Consider the following 19,183-nt stretch of genomic DNA (forward strand, 5'->3'; position numbering starts at 1 on the left):
ACCCAGGCAGTGTGCCTTCAGCATCAGTGCTTCTAACCATATCGTTGATTGCCTAGAAATACACGGGGACAAGAAGCAATTGCCCAGGCCTGGGAGTGACTCGACTCTCCACTCAATAACCTGATAAAAGGCTCCAACAAATCCCAAATAGAGGCGCTTGGGAAAAAACATATCATATCCACATTATATCCTAAAGGATGTCCAATGATATAGCATTGGAAAAGAGATTCTGTTACAGCAAATGCTCTCATAGTGTGATTCTATTTGGCTTATGGTTAAATATACAACTCCACTCAAAGGTTAAGTAAGAGTCAGTGAAGTAAGAAGTCTCAAAGGTCTCAGCTTCCTTTCACACTTCGTTAGGTCTCTCATGAAACCTTGCACTAATGTCTGGACCAAAGCTGAGAAGATGCTCATCACACGGAAGAGATCAGGATTTTGTGAAGCGTGTGTGTCCAATGTAAAAAGTTAAAAAGTCTAAAGGACAGAGAGAACTCCATTTTTCAAAGACTTAAAGAGTAGAATTCAAGTTATAGTTTAATACTGTCAGAAAACTAGGGAGTCAAAAAAACAGAGGAAGAGAACACATTGTTCAGTTGGATATGAGAAAAGGGTAAACTTAATCTGTTTTTGATAGAAGATTCTTAAATGTGGAATAAGAAAATAAATCAGGACAATACTAAAATATACCCATAGGGTCTTGAATAAAACATTACTGTCAAAAAAGTTGAACTGTATTTTAATTGCACTTGTTTCATTATTATTACCTTTGGGGGCAGCATGATATGATGGATTGTGAAGGCACAAGGCCTGGGTCTGCCACTCCCTAGGAATGGTCTCCAGCTAGCATAATTCTTCCAGTATTCGGCGTGCTCATCTGTGAAATGGACAACACACCCTTGCCTCCTAGGATTACTGGGAGTCATATGTTAAATGACATACTGTGAGCATTTAGTTCCAAACAGAAAATCAACGCAGGTTGCATTCTGTATTCTCTTCTTTCTTATAAGTTCTGTTTTCCTAAAAGAATCTCTTTTTAAGCATTTCTATTCCTAACTTAAAGATTTGTTTGTTGGTAGAAACATAAAACTGTGGGGATTAAGAAAAACAATCTACCTACACACAGATGAAATGTATATATAAGAAAATGAGAATAAACTATTAGCATATCATATGGAGAGATTATCTTATGCTAAGTTTGGTGTGTTAAAAAATAGAATCACATAATAAACAACAAGGTCCTGTTGTATAGGAGAAAAAACTATATTCAATATCCTGTGATAATCCATAATGGAACAGAATATGAAAAAGAATGTTATATATGTACAATTTAACATTTTGCTGTACAGTAGAAATTAATTCAACACTGTAAATCAACTACACTTCATAAAATAAATTTTAAAAACAAAGTAAAAATTTAAAAATAGAACCATATAAAATTTCACATAGGCATGCATCCGTAATAAAAAAAAAATCACTCATAATTGTACACATTGTAGTCAATCTATTAACTATATCAATCAATCATGGTAAAAATTAAGAATTTTTTGATTCTTAAATTCATAAATTCATAAATTCTTAAATTCATAAATTAAGAAATTTATGACAGTAGTATAGATTTTTGAAAAAAAATTCCATTTCAATTTATGTGAATGTTTTATAAACCATAAAGTTCTAAATAACAGACAATGTTGTTTTTATTGCAATGTCTTATTAGCTTCTAGAATAACTGGAAATGTCATCAAATTAAAATCACTCAACGTATTAAATTATAAAATTTTATTCACTGGAGTTCAATATGAAATTCACAAGTAAAGTAAAGGAAATCAGTTTTCTAAGAAGTTATAACAACATATATAATAGACAGGAAGTCAACAAAGATTACAAACAAAATTTTTAGAAGTCTTCCCACAATTTCATCTTCTAGACTTGTGGGGGTAGTAGTAGAAATTAATATCCAATTTTTACACGTCATATCCAAAATGCTTCTGCTTCCTAAGAAGTAAAATAAAGAGAAAATATCCTTAAATAAACACATTTGTAATCCTGATTTTTTAAACTCAATCTAATAATTTGCACAGTAAAGAAACAGTGATCAAGACATGTCTTTCAGTCAGGACTTTGTACATTTTAGTAACCAATCAATGAACTAAAATATTTTTCTCCTTAATGAATTAACGAACTTTTATCCACTAATTCTGACCATCTTAAGTCATAATCATTGAATTTTCTATTTGTCTGTCTATTTTTTGGCTGAGCTGTGAAGCCTGTGGGATCCAAGAGGGGATCAAATCTGGGCTGCAGCAGTGAATGCATAGAGTCCTAACCACAGGACCACTAGAGAATTCTCTTGTCTTTCTTTCTTTAAAAAAAATAAGCAAAAATTTTTTTAAAAGCTTAAGAACTATCAGAATTACCACTCTCTTCCCAATGTTATAAATTATCAGTTTATTTTTGAAGTCTTTTCTGCAAAGTCACTTATAACCATTTTTATGGAATCAGTGAAATTGCCACTTTTCTAACCTATAGCCAGTATTACCAGGAAATAAGAATTTGAAGTCATGCAAAAAGGCAGGTGATAAAATTTTTAAAAATTAAACAACAAAAGGTTTATTTCATTTCCTTGATCTTTCCTCAAAATCCTCTTTCTTATATTTTCAGTTCAGTTCAGTTCAGTCGCTCATTTGTGTCCAACTCTTTGTGACCCCATGAATTGCAGCACTCCAGGCCTCCCTGTCCATCACCAATTCCCGGAGTTCACTCAGACTCACGTCCATTGAGTCAGTGATGCCATCCAGCCATCTCATCCTCTGTCATCCCCTTCTCCTCCTGCCCCCAATCCCTCCCAGCATCAGAGTCTTTTCCAATGAGTCAACTCATCTCATGAGGTGGCCAAAGTAATGGAGTTTCAGCTTTAGCATCATTCCTTCAAAAGAACACCCAGGACTGATCTCCTTTAGAATGGACTGGTTATTTTGGTCACTTATTAAGACATTAAATATTTTCATTTCCACCACACTTCTGTGTTCAGATGGTAAAGAATCCCTTCGCAATGCAGGAGACCTGGATTTGATCCCTGGGTCAGGAAAATTCCCTGGAGGAGGGAATGGCTACATACTCCAGTATTCTTGCCTGGAGAATCCCATGGACAGAGGAGCCTGGCAGGCTACAGTCCATGAGGTTGCAAAGAGCTGGATACTGCTGAGCAACTAACATTTACTTTCTGTGTTAATCAGTTTTTTTAAAAATATCTGGAATTTTTTAAAGTATTATGGAATTGCAAAAGGTATTAATTTGTAGTCTGTTGAGCACACTGTTAGAATGTTTTACTGAATGCCTGTCAGGTAGGGAATTTAGAACCATTTCCAACTCCTTTTTCCAGGAATGTAAGTTCAAATGAGTTAAGTAATTTTCAAAGCCTTGTATCCAAGTCCCTTATATACACTCAACTTAAAATGAGCATCAATACTTTTAAAAAGTGGCAAGATTGGGGTGGGAAAATATTTTCTGCTATTTTTTGCTCAAGCCCAAAAAGGCAGGTAGAGTTTTAGGAGAGAACATGAAAGAGAAACAGGGAGATAGATGCTGCTGCTGCTGCTAAGTCGCTTCAGTCGAGAACACTAGAGTGGGTTGCCATTTCCTTCTCCAATGCATGAAAGTGAAAAGTGAAAATGAAGTCACTCAGTCATGTCCGACTCTTAGCAACCCCATGGACTGGAGCCTACCAGGCTCCTCCATCCATGGGATTTTCCAGGCAAGAGTACTGGAGTGGGGTGCCATTGCCTTCTCCAGGGAGATAAATGAGATGTATACAAATACCTTCTCCCTCTTTTGATTGATACCTTCTCCCTCTTGATTTATCTCTGTGATAACTAACCCCTCCCTAAAGGAGGGGATGATTTGCCCCAAATTTGGCAGCAATCATTGGCAAGTGGTGATGGTGGTGGTGGTGGTTTGTGACCACAGAGAGCCCATCAGGATCCTCTGTCCATGGAATTTCCCAGGCAAGAATACTACAGAGGATTGCCATTTCTCCAGGGGATCTTCCCAACAGGGATGGAACCAGCATCTCCTGCATTGCAGGTGGATTCTTTACTGCTGAGCCACCAGGGAAGCCCACATTGGCAAAGTAAACACCTAGAATTTCCCTTAAGTTCAACAATTCCTTGTTCCATGTTTGGGAAACAAGGGGTAAGAATAACACATGAATTTGCAAAGTGATATTCCTTGCCTCGTATTTCCTCCACCTCCAGCTTGTGTTTCTTCAGTCTGTACTCCGAGGGGTACCTTCAATTTTATCCAATTACAGTAAGAGAGAAACAGAATAGGAAGCAAGGGTAAGACCAGATGAGTGATGGGGATTGAAGAGTGCACAGAAACCCACTTCTCACCTGATTTAATCCAGGTAACGGTAGATAATGCTGCTCCTCGGTTTTCTCTCCAGCTGCTCTTCCTGGGACAAAGTGCATTCAGAACAGGTGGTCTCTTAGCAAGCTTGGTTCCTGTGTCAAAGCATATTAAAAGCCTTTACTGAACGGTGATGTAGTCTTTGAAGTGGACAGTCAGGGAGCCTGCGTGGAAAAACTCTCAAAGAAGTTGAGAAAAGGTCATACGTAAATTTTAGTGGATTACAGAAACTATAGCCAAAAACTACACCTTTCACAGAAAAGTCAAACAGAATTCTAGAATTTTCCTGACAGGGCAAACATTTACCACTCTTTTAATCACACTAGGACCACAGCCTTGTCTAACTCAATGAAACTAAGCCATGCCCCTGGGGCAACCCAAGATGGGCGGGTCATGGTGGAGAGATCTGACAGAAGGTGGTCCACTGGAGAAGGGAATGGCAAACCACTTCAGTATTCTTGCCTTGAGAACCCCATGAACAGTATGAAAGGGCAAAATGATAGGATACTGAAAGAAAAACTCCCCAGGTCAGTAGGTGCCCAATATGCTACTGGAGATAAGTGGAGAAATAACTCCAGAAAGAATGAAGGGATGGAGCCAAAGCAAAAAGAATACCCAGCTGTGGATGTGACTGGTGATAGAAGCAAGGTCCGATGCTGTAAAGAGCAATATTGCATAGGAACCTGGAACATCAGGTCCATGAATCAAGGCAAATTGGAAGTGGTCAAACAAGAGATGGCAAGAGTGAATGTCGACATTCTAGCAATCAGTGAACTAAAATGGACTGGAATGGGTGAATTTAACTCAGATGACCATTATATCTACTACTGCGGGCAGGAATCCCTCAGAAGAAATGGAGTGGCCATCATGGTCAACAAAAGAGTCCAAAATGCAGTACTTGGATGCAGTCTCAAAAACGACAGAATGATCTCTGTTCGTCTCCAAGGCAAACCATTCAATATCACAGTAATCCAAGTCTATGCCCCAACCAGTAATGCTGAAGAAGCCAAAGTTGAACGGTTCTATGAAGATCTACAAGACCTTTTAGAACTAACACCCAAAAAAGATGTCCTTTTCATTATAGGGGACTAGAATGCAAAAGTAGGAAGTCAAGAAACACCTGGAGTAACAGGCAAATTTGGCCTTGGAATATGGAATGAAGCAGGGCAAAGACTAATAGAGTTTTGCAAAGAAAATGCACTGGTCATAACAAACACCTTCTTCCAACAACACAAGAGAAGACTCTATACATGGACATCACCAGATGGTCAACACCGAAATCAGATTGATTATATTCTTTGCAGCCAAAGATGAAGAAGCTCTATACAGTCAGCAAAAACAAGACCGGGAGCTGACTGTGGCTCAGACCATGAACACCTTATTGCAAAATTCAGACTTAAATTGAAGAAAGTAGGGAAAACCACTAGACCATTCAGGTATGACCTAAATCAAATCCCTTATGATTATACAGTGGAAGTGAGAAATAGATTTAAGGGCCTAGATCTGATAGATAGAGTGCCTGATGAACTATGGAATGAGGTCCATGACATCGTACAGGAGCATCCCCATGGAAAAGAAATGCAAAAAAGCAAAGTGGCTGTCTGGGGAGGCCTTACAAATACCTGTGAAAAGAAGAGAAGTGAAAAGCAAAGGAGAAAATGAAAGATATAAACATCTGAGTGCAGAGTTCCAAAGAATAGCAAGAAGAGATAAGAAAGCCTTCTTCAGCGATCAATGCAAAGAAATAGAGGAAAACAACAGAATGGGAAAGACTAGAGATCTCTTCAAGAAAATTAGAGATACCAAGGGAACATTTTATGCAAAGATGGGCTCAATAAAAGACAGAAATGGTATGGACCTAACAGAAGCACAAGATATTAAGAAGAGATGGCAAGAATACACAGAAGAACTGTATAAAAAAGATCTTCACAACCCAGATAATCATGATGGTGACGTCCTGGAATGTGAAGTCAAGTGGGCCTTAGAAAGCATCACTACGAACAAAGCTAGTGGAGGTGATGGAATTCCTGTTGAGCTCTTTCAAATCCTGAAAGATGATGCTGTGAAAGTGCTGCACTCAATATGCCAGCAAATTTGGAAAACTCAGCAGTGGCCACAGGACTGGAAAAGGTCAGTTTTCATTCCAATCCCAAAGAAAGGCAATGCCAAAGATTGCTCAAACGACCGCACAGTTGCACTCATCTCACACGCTAGTAAAGTAATGCTCAAAATTCTCCAAGCCAGGCTTCAGCAATAGGTGAACCGTGAACTTCCTGATGTTCAAGCTGGTTTTAGAAAAGGCAGAGGAACCAGAGATCAAATTGCCAACATCTGCTGGATCATGGAAAAAGCAAGAGAGTTCCAGAAAAACATCTACTTCTGCTTTATTGACTATGCCAAAGCCTTTGACTGTGTGGATCACTATAAACTGTGGAAAATTCTGAAAGAGATGGGAATACCAGAACACCTGATCTGCCTCTTGAGAAATCTGTATGCAGGTCAGGAAGCAACAGTTAAAACTGGACATGAAACAACAGACTGGTTCCAAATACGAAAAGGAGTACGTCAAGGCTGTATATTGTCACCCTGTTTATTTAACTTATATGCAGAGTACATTATGTGAAACGCTGGACTGGAAGAAACACAAGCTGGAATCAAGATTGCCGAGAGAAATATCAATCACCTCAGATATGCAGATGACACCACCCTTATGGCAGAAAGGAAAGAGGAACTAAAAAGCCTCTTGATGAAAGTGAAAGTGGAGAGTGAAAAAGTTGGCTTAAAGCTCAACATTCAGAAAACAAAGATCATGGCATCCGGTCCCATCACTTCATGGGAAATAGATGAGGAAACAGTGGAAACAGTGTCAGATTTTATTTTGAGGGGCTCCAAAATCACTGCAGATGGTGACTGCAGCCATGAAATTAAAAGACACTTACTCCTTGGAAGGAAAGTTATGACCAACCTAGATGGCATATTCAAAAGCAGAGACACTACTTTGCCAACAAAGGTTCATCTAGTCAAAGCTATGGTTTTTCCTGTGGTCATGTATGGATGTGAGAATTGGACTGTGAAGAAGGCTGAGTGCCGAAGAATTGATGCTTTTAAACTGTGGTGTTGGAAAAGACTCTTGAGAGTCCCTTGGACTGCAAGGAGATCCAACCAGTCCATTCTGAAGGAGATCAGCCCTGGGATTTCTTTGGAAGGATTGATGCTAAAGCTGAAACTCCAGTACTTTGGCCACCTCATGCGAAGAGTTGACTCATTGAAAAAGACTCTGATGCTGGGAGGGATTGCGGGCAAGAGGAGAAGGGGACGACAGAGGATGAGATGTCTGGATGGCATCACTGACTCGATGGACATGAGTCTGAGTAAACTCCGGGAGTTGGTGATGGACAGGGAGGCCTGGCGTGCTACAATTCATGGGGTCGCAACGAGTCGGACACGACTGAGCGACTGATCTGATCTGATCTAAAACAATAGCTCTCAGGGGGTGGGGGGAAGAGAAGAGATGTTGTTTAAGGGTTACATATGTGCCACTGATAGACAAATAAGTTCCAGAGCGGTAATATACAGTACAGTGAGCATAGTCGTAAAAGTGTATTATATACATTAAACTTGCTAAGAGACTAGGTATTAATTGCTTTCAGCACAGAAGAAATGACAATCATGTGACATGAAGAGGTGTTAGCTAGCGCTACCATGGCAGTCATATTACAATATAAACATATCAAACCAGTATACTGTACACCTTAAACTTACACAATGTTTGTGTCAAATATAACTTAAATTTTGAAAGTTCCTAAAATTATTTTTTAAATATATCTTTCATTATCTTCCATAGTACAACAAACAAAATTTCTTTCTGCATAAGAGGCAATACTTCATGAGATTTTATATCTGCTATAAATTTTATAAGTTTTAAGATTTTGTGTCACTTTTACAAACAAATTAGAAAGTGGAGGAGTGAATTTATTTGCAAAGACCAGGCTGTAAAATTCAGACACAACTGAAAAATTATTTATCCAAGAAAATGATGATTATTACAACTATGAAATAATAGAAACGTTACTTAGAAAATCATGTTGAAATATTTAAGTATGATGAAAACCAATACCTGAGGACCAGTCATTACAATCCTGGGTATATACCCGAAATACAAGCATAGATATTCACACCAGGACACACATTCAAACTTTATTTGTAATATACTGAAGCAACTTAGCAAAAGCAGCAGCAGCAACTTAAAAACAAACCAAATGCTTATTAGTAGATAGATAAATCCATATAATGGAATATTATACAATAATGAAAATTAAGTTACAGCTACATGAAAAAAATAGTGGTGAATTTTACAAACATAATATTGAGTTTTTAAAAGGAAGATACAAAAGAAAACACATGGTAAATACATTTATGTAAAGTAGGAAAACAATTAAAGCTGTATGACTTAGGGGTACGTAATATGGGTAGCAATGGTGTAGGTGATTAATTGATCAAGTGAAGCAAAGGACTGACTATCATAAAATCAGGATGGTGGTGGTGTTAATGGAAGGGGTGGAGAGCTTCCAGAAGTATTTCCTTTCTTTCTTTTAAATTTGGCCCTGCCACGCGCCATGCAAGGATCTGAGTTCTCCCTGCAGCGGAAGCACTGCGTCTGAGTCTTCATCACTGGACCACGGGGGAAATCTCTTTTATTTTTATAATTCTCACTTTCTGTCCTTGGTGGTGGTTATGTTGATAATTAGTTTTTAATTACTTCCTAAACTTTTGAACTATGGTCCTGGAGAAGACTCTTGCAAGTCCCTTGGACTGCAAGGAGATCCAACCACTCCATCCTAAAGGAGACCAGTCCTGGGTATTCACTGGAAGGACTGATGCTGAGGCTGAAACTCCAATACTTTGGCCACCTCATGCAAAGAGTTGACTATTGGAAAAGACCCTGATGCTGGGAGGGACTGGGGGCAGGAGGAGAAGGGGACGACAGAGGATGAGATGGCTGGATGGCATCACTGACTCGATGGACATGAGTCTGAGTCAATTCTGGGAGTTTGTGATGGACAGGGAGGCCTGGGGTGCTGCGATTCATGGGGTCGAAAGGAGTTGAACACGACTGAGCGACTGAACTGAACTGAAACTGCACATAGAAATTTTATAGGCCTTTCTCTAGGTATGTACACAATTGAAATATTCTTTTAAAAAGCCAGAGAATTCTCTACAAATGTCAATAATGGCTATAGTTGTCAAGTTTGGGTGAAGGACTATATGTGATTTTTTCCCCTTTGTTTCTTTCACTTCTCACATTTTCATTTAAAGGATGTCACTTATGAAACTTCAGAACACTAAAGAAAATAGTCTTCTAACTCCCTGTCCTCTTTCTTGTCCATCTATTTAAAAGTAATGATTCTATCTCTGTCAAACAAATCATTTTAACAAATATGAACTCGGGAAAATTAAATGTATCAGTGAGAGATGTGAATGAAAATATGTAACCTACACTTAATCCAATAAATTATGCATTTTCATTAAAATGTTTCACTGACCCATTTCATTTTTCTTGAGTTTATATTAAATCTCTTTGGCTAAAGAACATGTTCTTGCTTCATTCCAAAATGCTCATGAAAAACAGGAATGTGGGTGGTTCCTGTTTGGGTCTTCTCCTTAATGTTAGATCTGTTTCTAGAACTAAATCAGTGGAAGCACTCGAATCTGTACCACCACAAGTTTACTAGCACACTCAGATTTTACTGAGGATTAAATGATGCTTGATTTACATTTTGCCTGATTAGTCCTTGCTATGCTAGAAGCTTGGTAACCATGTGTTTTTTCTCTTAGGAACATTCTTTTGGAGGAATGGCTATTTCACAGCAGCATTTTCAGAAAAAAAGATGATTTGTAGTGTTTTTTATTGGCTAAAACATGCACTGAATAAACACATTTCAAAAATAAGTTGATTAATTTTAAACAAGTTAGCATGCTTCTTAATGTGTAATAGAATGTATTGAGTGGAACGATCTTATTTTGAATACAACATTTAAAAATCCTAGCTAAAATAACATTAACTCCAATTTCTGATATAAGACATCCAGGTTACTTGGGGCCTAACATATTTCATGTTGAAATTTCAGATGCCTGCAAATAATTGCCCCTATGTTTTGAATGTCTCTCTATACCTTTCTTTTCCCTATTTCCAAAAGGCAATGAGAAACAATTTATTTTGTAGAAATTAATTTCTAGAAAGTTATATTGAAAGTAGTATGAATAATCTCTTATCTAGTTTTCAAAACCTGTCTTTATTATATTCTCTTTTGACTCCACCAAGAGTCCAAATAATCTAACCCAAATTAATCTGTTTATTGAATGGTTGAACAGTGGTGTCCCACGAAGAAAGTTAGACAAATGTCTAGTAGTAGTCACTTTTGGTCTCTGGGGGTTGAATTTCATTGCATTCTCTGTTTCTTACCCTGCCATCAGCTTGTAGGCACTAGCCTTTCAAATCTCTAGAATCCTGTAGATTGTAGAGACTCCTGGGACCCCAAGAAAAGTGCACCGTTGCAATTCATGGGGTCACAAAGAGTTGGACATGACTGAGCGACTGAACTGAACTGAACTTGGTCCCCTAGGAAAATCAAAACATGCAAATGAACCAGTAAAACCCCCTCTATTACATAAAATTATTACTTGTCCTAAGACTTCACACATTTCTCAATCTCTCCCAACCTCTACTATTTCCACTTATTAGGCGTGGAGTCTCGGTCAAGACAAAGAAGAGAACATACTTTGCAAAGTCTGTTTTTCAATCAGAAGAAAAACACTTTTCATTGGATTCAAGATTATAGTCTTAAACACATGAGTCACATTTCAAAAATATTTTCTGTTTTGATAAGAATTTGCTAATCCTACTTGTTTCCATCAATATCTAATGGTCAAGATAACATTCATAGACGTTCCCTAGAGACACAAATAGAAAAATGAGACACAATTGAAATCTGTCCACTCTTGCTTAACAAGTCACTTAAAGTGGCTCAGACAGTAAGGAATCTGCCTGCAATGCAGGAGACCTGGGTTCAATCCCTGGATTGAGACGATCCCCTGGAGAAGGAAACGGCTAGCCACTCCAGGATTCTTACCTGGAGAATCCCATGGACAGAGGAGCCTGGCAGGCTCCAGTCCATGGGGTCATGAAGAGTTGGATAGGACTGAGCAACTACCTGTTTCACTTTTACGTTTAAGTAAAGTATAATAATAGCCATTTATCATGGGTCTAGTATGTGCCCAGTTGTGATTAGGCCCTACTGGGACATGGAGAACTGCCCAAGGTTCGAAGCTAGAGCCTTGACGCTAGTAACCTAGAGCTTTAGCCCCCAGATGCCACTCTGTTTCAACTGCATGGATTTATTAATGTTTTCAAATGAAACGGACCGAAATGGAAATATCCACATGTAATTACCAACAGCCATTCTTTCTCTTTAGTCCTGACTCCCTTCTGTATATGTGAACTGCTGGGTGAACAAAGGGATGGATAGTCTTGCAGTTACCCCTCTGGGCCTGATAACCCTGAATTTGCTGGAATACTTTTACAACAGCCAATTTTATTCACATCAAAACCATCTTCTCTTTATAAATGGATCTTTCACAGGCCACTACTGCAAGCTTACTATCTAACAACCTGATTAGCTGAAAGTTCAGGTTTTTTTAATCTGTTTTTTATGAGCTTTTACTCTCTGCAATTTTATTCTCTCCTATTATTCGTTTTGTTATCGACCCACTGATCATCTTATGACCGACAAGTTTGTCCCCTTGATCTTTTTTTTTTTCCAGCTGTGCCAGCGGCTTGTGGTATCTTAGTTTCTCAATCAGGGATTGAACCCATGTCCCCTGCAGTGGAAGCAAGAAATCTTAACCACTGGCCCACCAGGGAATTTCTCCTCTTGATCTTATTAACATTAGCTGGATGGAGAAATAACAAGAATGCTTCCAGGACTTGGTAGTTGAGAGATGGGTCAGGAATAAGATTGGTGGTATTTGACTCGGATCTGCCACTTACCATGAGACCCTGGGCAAGTCATGTTAACTCTCTGTGCCTCTGTTTGTTAGCACTTCTATAAAATGGGGATGACAATAACTGTGTGTGTGCGTGTGTGTGTGTGTGCACGCTCAATTGTGTCTGACTCTTTGTGACCCCATGGACTGTATCCCACAACGCTCCTCTGTCCATGGAATTTTCCAGGCAAGAATACTGGAGTGAGTTGCCATTTCCTACTCCAAGGGAATCTTCCTGAACCAGGGATCGAACCCGAGTTTCTTGTGTTTCCTACATTGGGAGGCGATTCTTTACTACTGTGCCACCTGGGAAGCCCAATAAGGACAGTAGCCACTCCTTAGGGCAGTGTGAGGATTAAATGAGATAATACTTGTGCCTAGGGAGTAAACACTTAATAGGCAAGGGTAACTATGATTATCAGTTATACGCTACCATATCACCTCCTAGATGGTACCCCTTGAATGAATCAGTTTTCTCAGTTTCTCTTTAGGTATCCAAACATGCAAAACTGTCACACACCTACTCATCCTTTGAAGCCCAACATATCTCCTCTGTGATCCTTCCTGATGTCCTCTGGCAGCATTTAGTGTCCACTTATCTGGAATGTATTGAAACTCACCATAGTGTATTATGGTTATTTGCATGCAGCCCCCATGGGCAGCTGCTGTCTTCCTAGAAAGTGGGGATGGACTTAGCCATCCTGAATCCCACTGCATCATGGTATCTGATGTTAATCATTTTTAACAATATTGATTTAATAATTGCACATCAAGCAGAAGCTTTCTTGGAAGACTGAAAGTTCATTTTGCTCAAAAGACAACTACAACAAGAAAAACACATATAGTAAGTCTACTTTTACCACCAAAATTTCAAAAATAAAATCCCAAAGTTGGGTAGTTTCAATTTTGTCTCCAGAAAATGTCTCTCTCCCACAAAATTTATGTTTAACGAAATTTATCTTTTAGAAACCTGAGAAATCATATAGGAATCATACCTTGTTGATGTTTTTCTTTTTTTTTTTTTTGGCCTGTAATTATGAGACCTGGTCAAATGTTGGAAGAGAACAAAACTTTTGTACCAGCCTACAGGGTTTCACGATGGAACTGTCCTGTTGGGATAGTTACTATTTCTCCAGCATAATGGTGATTTGTCTCCTTAAGATTCTAGAAACAGATGACAGCCTGGTAGGATAGGAGACATCAACTCCTTAATTTTGAGTCATTCAGAAGTTAACTAACAAATCAGGCATATTCAATAGTTACAAGGATTTTGTGCATTCTGTAAGTTTCCAAAACAGAGTTCAAGGTGCATTTTCTGAATTAATTATGTGAAGAATTACATGAAGAAGAGAATTTAACAGATATCTGAGAAATTAACTCATCAATAATATGAGCATTGTACAGGGAAAGCTTGAATGAGAATAATTATAAATGGCATATGGTTTTACACTGAAGTGATTATGAGCATGATTGTTAAACCTAGTTTCTTGATTAAAATATGATTTCAAGGAGACCTTTCTCTAGCTAGGAAAAACAACTGTAGTGAAAAAATCTCAACTATGACAGAAATGTTAGCACTGGCAAAGAAATTAGAGATTTCTTCCAGCTTCTCATTTGACAAGCGAGGCCCAGAGAAGTACAGTAACTTGTCTGAGGTCACATGGTTACTTTTCTTCTGAGCTGCCATATTAATTGCCTCAGCAAGTTTTGGATACATTTATGATAAATTGGATTCTGCATTTCACCAGACTTGGCTATTTGAAGCTATTCTACCTTCAACACCTCCCAGCTGCTTTGATTCAGGCCAAGGGAAGGCCAATGTCCAGGATAAAATAAGCCACAAGGAGAACTTGGAAACTTGGGAGGTAAGACTTGCCAGAATTGACAAAGTGGACTTTGCTTGGAGACAGAAACACATGCTCTGTTGAGCGTTGGGGGTCAGGAAGGTTGTGGAGCCGGATGGAACTGGTTTGAGATCCTGGTTCTGGCTGGTATTAGCACGATAGCCATTGACCAGACATTTAACCTCACCTGCTATCTCATCTGGATAGACGTAACCAGTCTTGCATGGGATTGAAAGGATTTTATTGATAACTGTAGTTAAGAAGGGCCTGCACATATTCTGATTTTAATCTCATAAAGCCACATGAGGTGAGCGCTAATGCTTCTATTTCCTTAGTTGGAGAGACTGATGACCAGAGACCTCAGGGAGCTATCTGAGATCACACTCCAGGGGATGACCAGGGATTTGAATGGAGGTCAGTTTGGCTTCAAAGCCTTAGCCACTGCAGCATCTCAGCGGTGGTCAAAAGAAAAAGGTGAGTTAAGAGCCCAGCATGTTGCCTGGCAACAGATAAAAGAATGGTTGATATGATGAAGCTTGAGAGTCAAAAAGGTGGACACTTCCTGCAGTCCGACAATGATGGAGGGAGGTGGGGGACTCAGATGGACTTAAGAGATGGCAAGCCCCAGGAAGCCGGGACAGACGCGCAGAGATGTGGGCCAGAGGGCACTGTCTGGCCTGGCAGAGCTCCATGAGGGTCCACCTGACCCCTAGGAGTGCAGAGAGGGTCCCAGACCTCTGTGGAATCCCTCTGTTCTCCTCCTCTTCGACTGTAGTTCTCAAGCTTTCTCTCCATGTCAATATCTGTCCAATCTGGGCTTTCCCAAGCCATATATGACCATTAATTAATTAATTAATTAATTGTTTTGGCCATGTGCACAGCATGTGGCAGGGCTTCCCAGGTAGCTCAGTGGTAAATAATCTGCCTCCCAATGCAGGAGATGCAGGAGACTCAGGATCAAGAAGATCCCCTGGAGTAGGAAATGGCACCCCACTCTAGTATTCTTGCCTGGGAAATCCCATGGACAGAGGAGCCTGGTGGGCTACAGTCCAAGGGGTTGCAAAGAGTCAGACACGACTGAGTGAGCACACAGGAACACACAGCATGTGGGATCTCAGTTCCCTGACCAGGGAAGGACCTTCCCTGCGTTGGAAGTGAGGAGCCTTAACCCCTGGAGCACCAGAGAAGTCCCTTGCCTCCCACATCTTGAGTAAATATTCCAGCCCTAAAATGAACAGTTTTTCTACCTATGAACAAACATCTCCTCTTAATCATCCAGTACCGAGACTCCTGAAAGCTGAAATTTTCCAAGACCCTGTTCCTAAACCAAATAGGAGATTGCATTGCCCCTAAGAAGACATAAATTACTCAGTTACAGGCACTTAACATTAAGAAAGATTCTGGAACCAAAACAATCAAAATGTTTTCAACCTTCTCCCTGCCAAGTTCCCCAACCCTTGCCAGGAATCACAGCTGTAGCGCAGTCTTACGAGGCCAAACTGTCCAGAGCTGTGGCGAGGACCAGCCCTACAAAGCTTCCTTGCGGAACCCCACAGGGCAGTGCCACATGACACCTTCCATGGTGTGATGAAGCAGGAGTGGAGCTGAGGCCGGGTGCTTATTTGTTGGCTTTGGGGGTTTTATCTGCAGAGCTCTCATATCGAAACAAGTGTCCTCCTAAGTTTGGCGAGTGGAGGGGAGGTCTCTGGACCTGTTTGACTTCTTAAAAGCATTCAGGAAAACCTTTTAAACTACTTTCTTGGCCTGCAACACACACTCCTTTGCCTAAATTCACTGCTAGCAGTTTTGTCTTTTTAATCTAATACTTGATTTCTGAGGCCAGCTAAGTGTTATTTGCAGTCAAGTTAAGCTGAGAAGGCAGATGGCCAGGTTGGAGTAACAGAATTTCAGGTTCAATGAAAGACTGTAACCTCTCCTAAGGCCAAATTAAATTTCTAGCATTTAGCACAGGGCTGGGGCTTCCCTGATAGCTCAGTTGGTAAAGAATCCGGCTGCAATGCAGAAGACATTGGTTCTGTTCCTGGATTGGGAAGATCTGCTGGAGAAGGGACAGGCTACCCACTCCAGTATTCTTGGGCTTCCCTTGTGGCTCAGCTGGTAAAGAATCTGCCTGCAATGAGGGAGACCTGGGTTCGAGCCCTGGGTTGGGAAGATCCCTGGAGAAGGAAAAGGCTACCCACACCAGTATTCTGGCCTAGAGAATTCTATGAACTGTATAGTCCATGGAGTTGCAAAGAGTTGGACACGACTGAGCAGCTTTCACTTTCACTTTGGAACAAAACCGGTACTCCAAAAAAAAAACAAAAAACAAAAAAACTGGGGTGGGGAGGTTGAGATTCAGCTTCATGGTGAGTTTTTCTGTGCCTCCCAAGCTTGTTGCTTAGAAGGTAAACCCAGGGAGGAACACTGAAAAGCAATGAGCTGTTTTCTAAGAATGCACAGCTCTCCAAGGTAAGGTCTGATGATAATACCCATCCTCAGTGAATAAGTTTTGGAAATGGTGGCCCTGTGGGATGCCGGCCCACTGTTTGTAGTTCTCATGTACCATGGATCAAGGCCATTCTGACTTACATCAGTTGCTCATGAAATGACTTCTCTCTCCTACCTTATTCTGAGTTTACTGACCCTTTGCTAATCTAGCATTGTGTCTTCACATAGTGGGAATTAAATAAACATTTGCAGAATGAAAGCTTGCAGTGGAAAACAAAAATCTCATCCTGTCTCCTGAGCATACAAGGTAACACTTTGGGAAGTAGGTATTGTCTGAAACAACCCTCCTTTCTGTCTCATCCAGACACAGAATTGGAGCTAGGAAGTGGGGTAACCAGATCTTTCAGAATGACAGAAGCATGGAGCCAAAAGAAAAATTTCAGAATGCTGATTATAGAAGAGCAGAAAAGTTTATTAAAACAATAGCTTGTGCTTTGAAATTGTTTTGAAAGTTTCCCCAGCATCGTTGATCTTGTAGTTGTTTAGTCATTAAGTCATGTCCAACTCTTTGCAACCCCATGGACTGCGGCATGCCAGGCTTCCTCATCCTTCACTATCTCTTGTAGTTTAGCCATAGCCTAATGTCCCGAACTGCTTACCATATGGCATCCTCCAATGGCCCCATCCTCAGCATTCCCATGGCTGATATGATCCTAAGGATAAAGTTATTAAAAGCACCGAAAGCCAATTATTGTCCCTACAGTTTAAACTTTCCCATCAAAGACCACGTTGGAGGTTCTAGGTTAAGAAAATTCAAGAAAAAATTCAAATGAGGGACTTCATCAATAATGTTTCCATACTCGGCCACTTAGAAACATGGTGAGTAAAACCCACCACCTTATCAAAGAGGTTATAACTCTCATCTCATAAACAAGGAAACTGAGGCTCAGAGAGGGTGACTACTTGCTTAAGGTCGCACAGCCTGTTGAGCCAGGCCTCAGTACCAAGCCAGCATCTGCCTCCTTCCAGTTCCAGTGATGCCTCTCTTATTTAGCAGCCTGATGCACGTGTTCAAGAGGACTGAACATACGTAACCGAAGCAGAAACTCTCTTCGTCTGTAATCCTGAGGAGGGACTGGAGTGTCAGCTTTCATCTTTTCTGAGAGGGCTGGGCGAGGCCCCAGCTTCAGGGTCCTCCTTTTCTAGACTGAAAACACAGTGACCTACTTTTCAGGACTCTCAGAAACAACCATTATTTCAAAAGAAAAAAAAAAAAAAGGCTTCAAGGACAAAGCCTTTGGTAAACACTCAAGAAGGCAATAAATTCAAGCAACATGACAGACACCCTCTCTCTGCAGCAAATCTCAAACACGGGGAAATGACAGACAAGACCCAAGTGTCCAGTCCAATATTCCCCTGCAGACACTTTCCATATGTGAAACTTCTCTTTGAAATCACTGACATCCTCTCTTTGGGGAGGGGACACAGAAAGACAGAAATGCTGTTAATAATAATAATTAATATAAAATAATTATTAATAAATATTAATATCTGGCATGACCACAAGGCTGGGTCAAGCTTTGAGATCATATTAATCCCTTGCTTCTCCTTCTGCCTTTATTAATCCAGAAGGAAATGGAGGGGATAGGATTCTAATTCATATTAGATCATATAACCAGCCTTATAAAAACTGGAGAGACATTGAAAGATAAGGAGAGAAAATAGTCTTCCAGAGTCTTTGAGCTTCCTGTATTCCCCTACCAGAACCAAGCAAGACTTCTGCTAAACTTTCCTCTTGTCAACATTTTAAAAGGCCACTTAAAAAAAAAACAACTTACTGTTCAGGGGTTCGATAAGCGAAGTCCAAAGTCAAGGAGATGATCTCTTTCTTTTGTGAAAAACACCATCTGCTCCTAGGTGGCTCTGGAGACTTGCTGGGCTGTTATTAATAACTGGCTTAGCGCTTTGCTGAGAAACATGAGCCAGGCTGTCATGGGAGGAGGCGAGTGGGGAGGAACAGACAGACACAGGTGGGATAAATGATGACAAAAATACCCTTAGGCCCACAGAGGAGTGCAAATAACCCATGAGTAGGGGTGGGTCCCTCCACAATCAGTACTCATGTCAAAGGTGCTAAAAGTTCAATATCAACTAACCACTCTCTACTATCTTACTCTCTTGGAAAATGTCATGACTCAAGCAACGTCAAGCTTTCCTTTGTTCTTCTGAGCAATTCTTTTCCATGGATATTAATATTTGAATATCTTCTCAGACTACAAATTTTTGCTTTGTTTATGTTGAATTTCCTCTTTTTCAAATACATAAACAGATGGATTTTCAAATGCACATTATCAATATGTTAAGGTTTGTTTTCTTGTGAGCGTGTCAGTCTCTCTCCCACAAATAATCCCAAAACCTTTCCTGGCAAAGTGCATGTA

The 19,183-nt window shown here is 40.0% G+C and overlaps 1 protein-coding gene across 2 annotated transcripts; it reads right to left on the reverse strand.

Annotated features, from left to right (window-relative positions):
• Positions 1-1,764: 1,764 nt before the first annotated feature.
• MRLN (myoregulin) lies at positions 1,765-18,709 on the reverse strand. 2 transcript variants are annotated; one of them, XM_027530908.1, is made up of 3 exons: positions 18,584-18,709; positions 4,392-4,525; positions 1,765-1,995 (listed from the first exon to the last, which is right to left on the reverse strand). In XM_027530908.1, the coding sequence occupies exon 3, from the start codon at positions 1,973-1,975 to the stop codon at positions 1,835-1,837; it is 141 nt and encodes a 46-aa protein (XP_027386709.1). In that variant the 5' UTR covers positions 1,976-1,995; positions 4,392-4,525; positions 18,584-18,709; the 3' UTR covers positions 1,765-1,834. The 2 variants fall into 2 exon arrangements, with proteins under 2 accessions (XP_027386709.1, XP_027386708.1); XM_027530907.1 differs by having other exon boundaries at positions 4,392-4,502; positions 18,584-18,702.
• Between the last annotated feature and the right edge of the window lie 474 nt (positions 18,710-19,183).

Source organism: Bos indicus x Bos taurus, chromosome 28 (genome assembly GCF_003369695.1).
Source record: "Bos indicus x Bos taurus breed Angus x Brahman F1 hybrid chromosome 28, Bos_hybrid_MaternalHap_v2.0, whole genome shotgun sequence".
Lineage (NCBI taxonomy): Eukaryota > Metazoa > Chordata > Mammalia > Artiodactyla > Bovidae > Bos > Bos indicus x Bos taurus.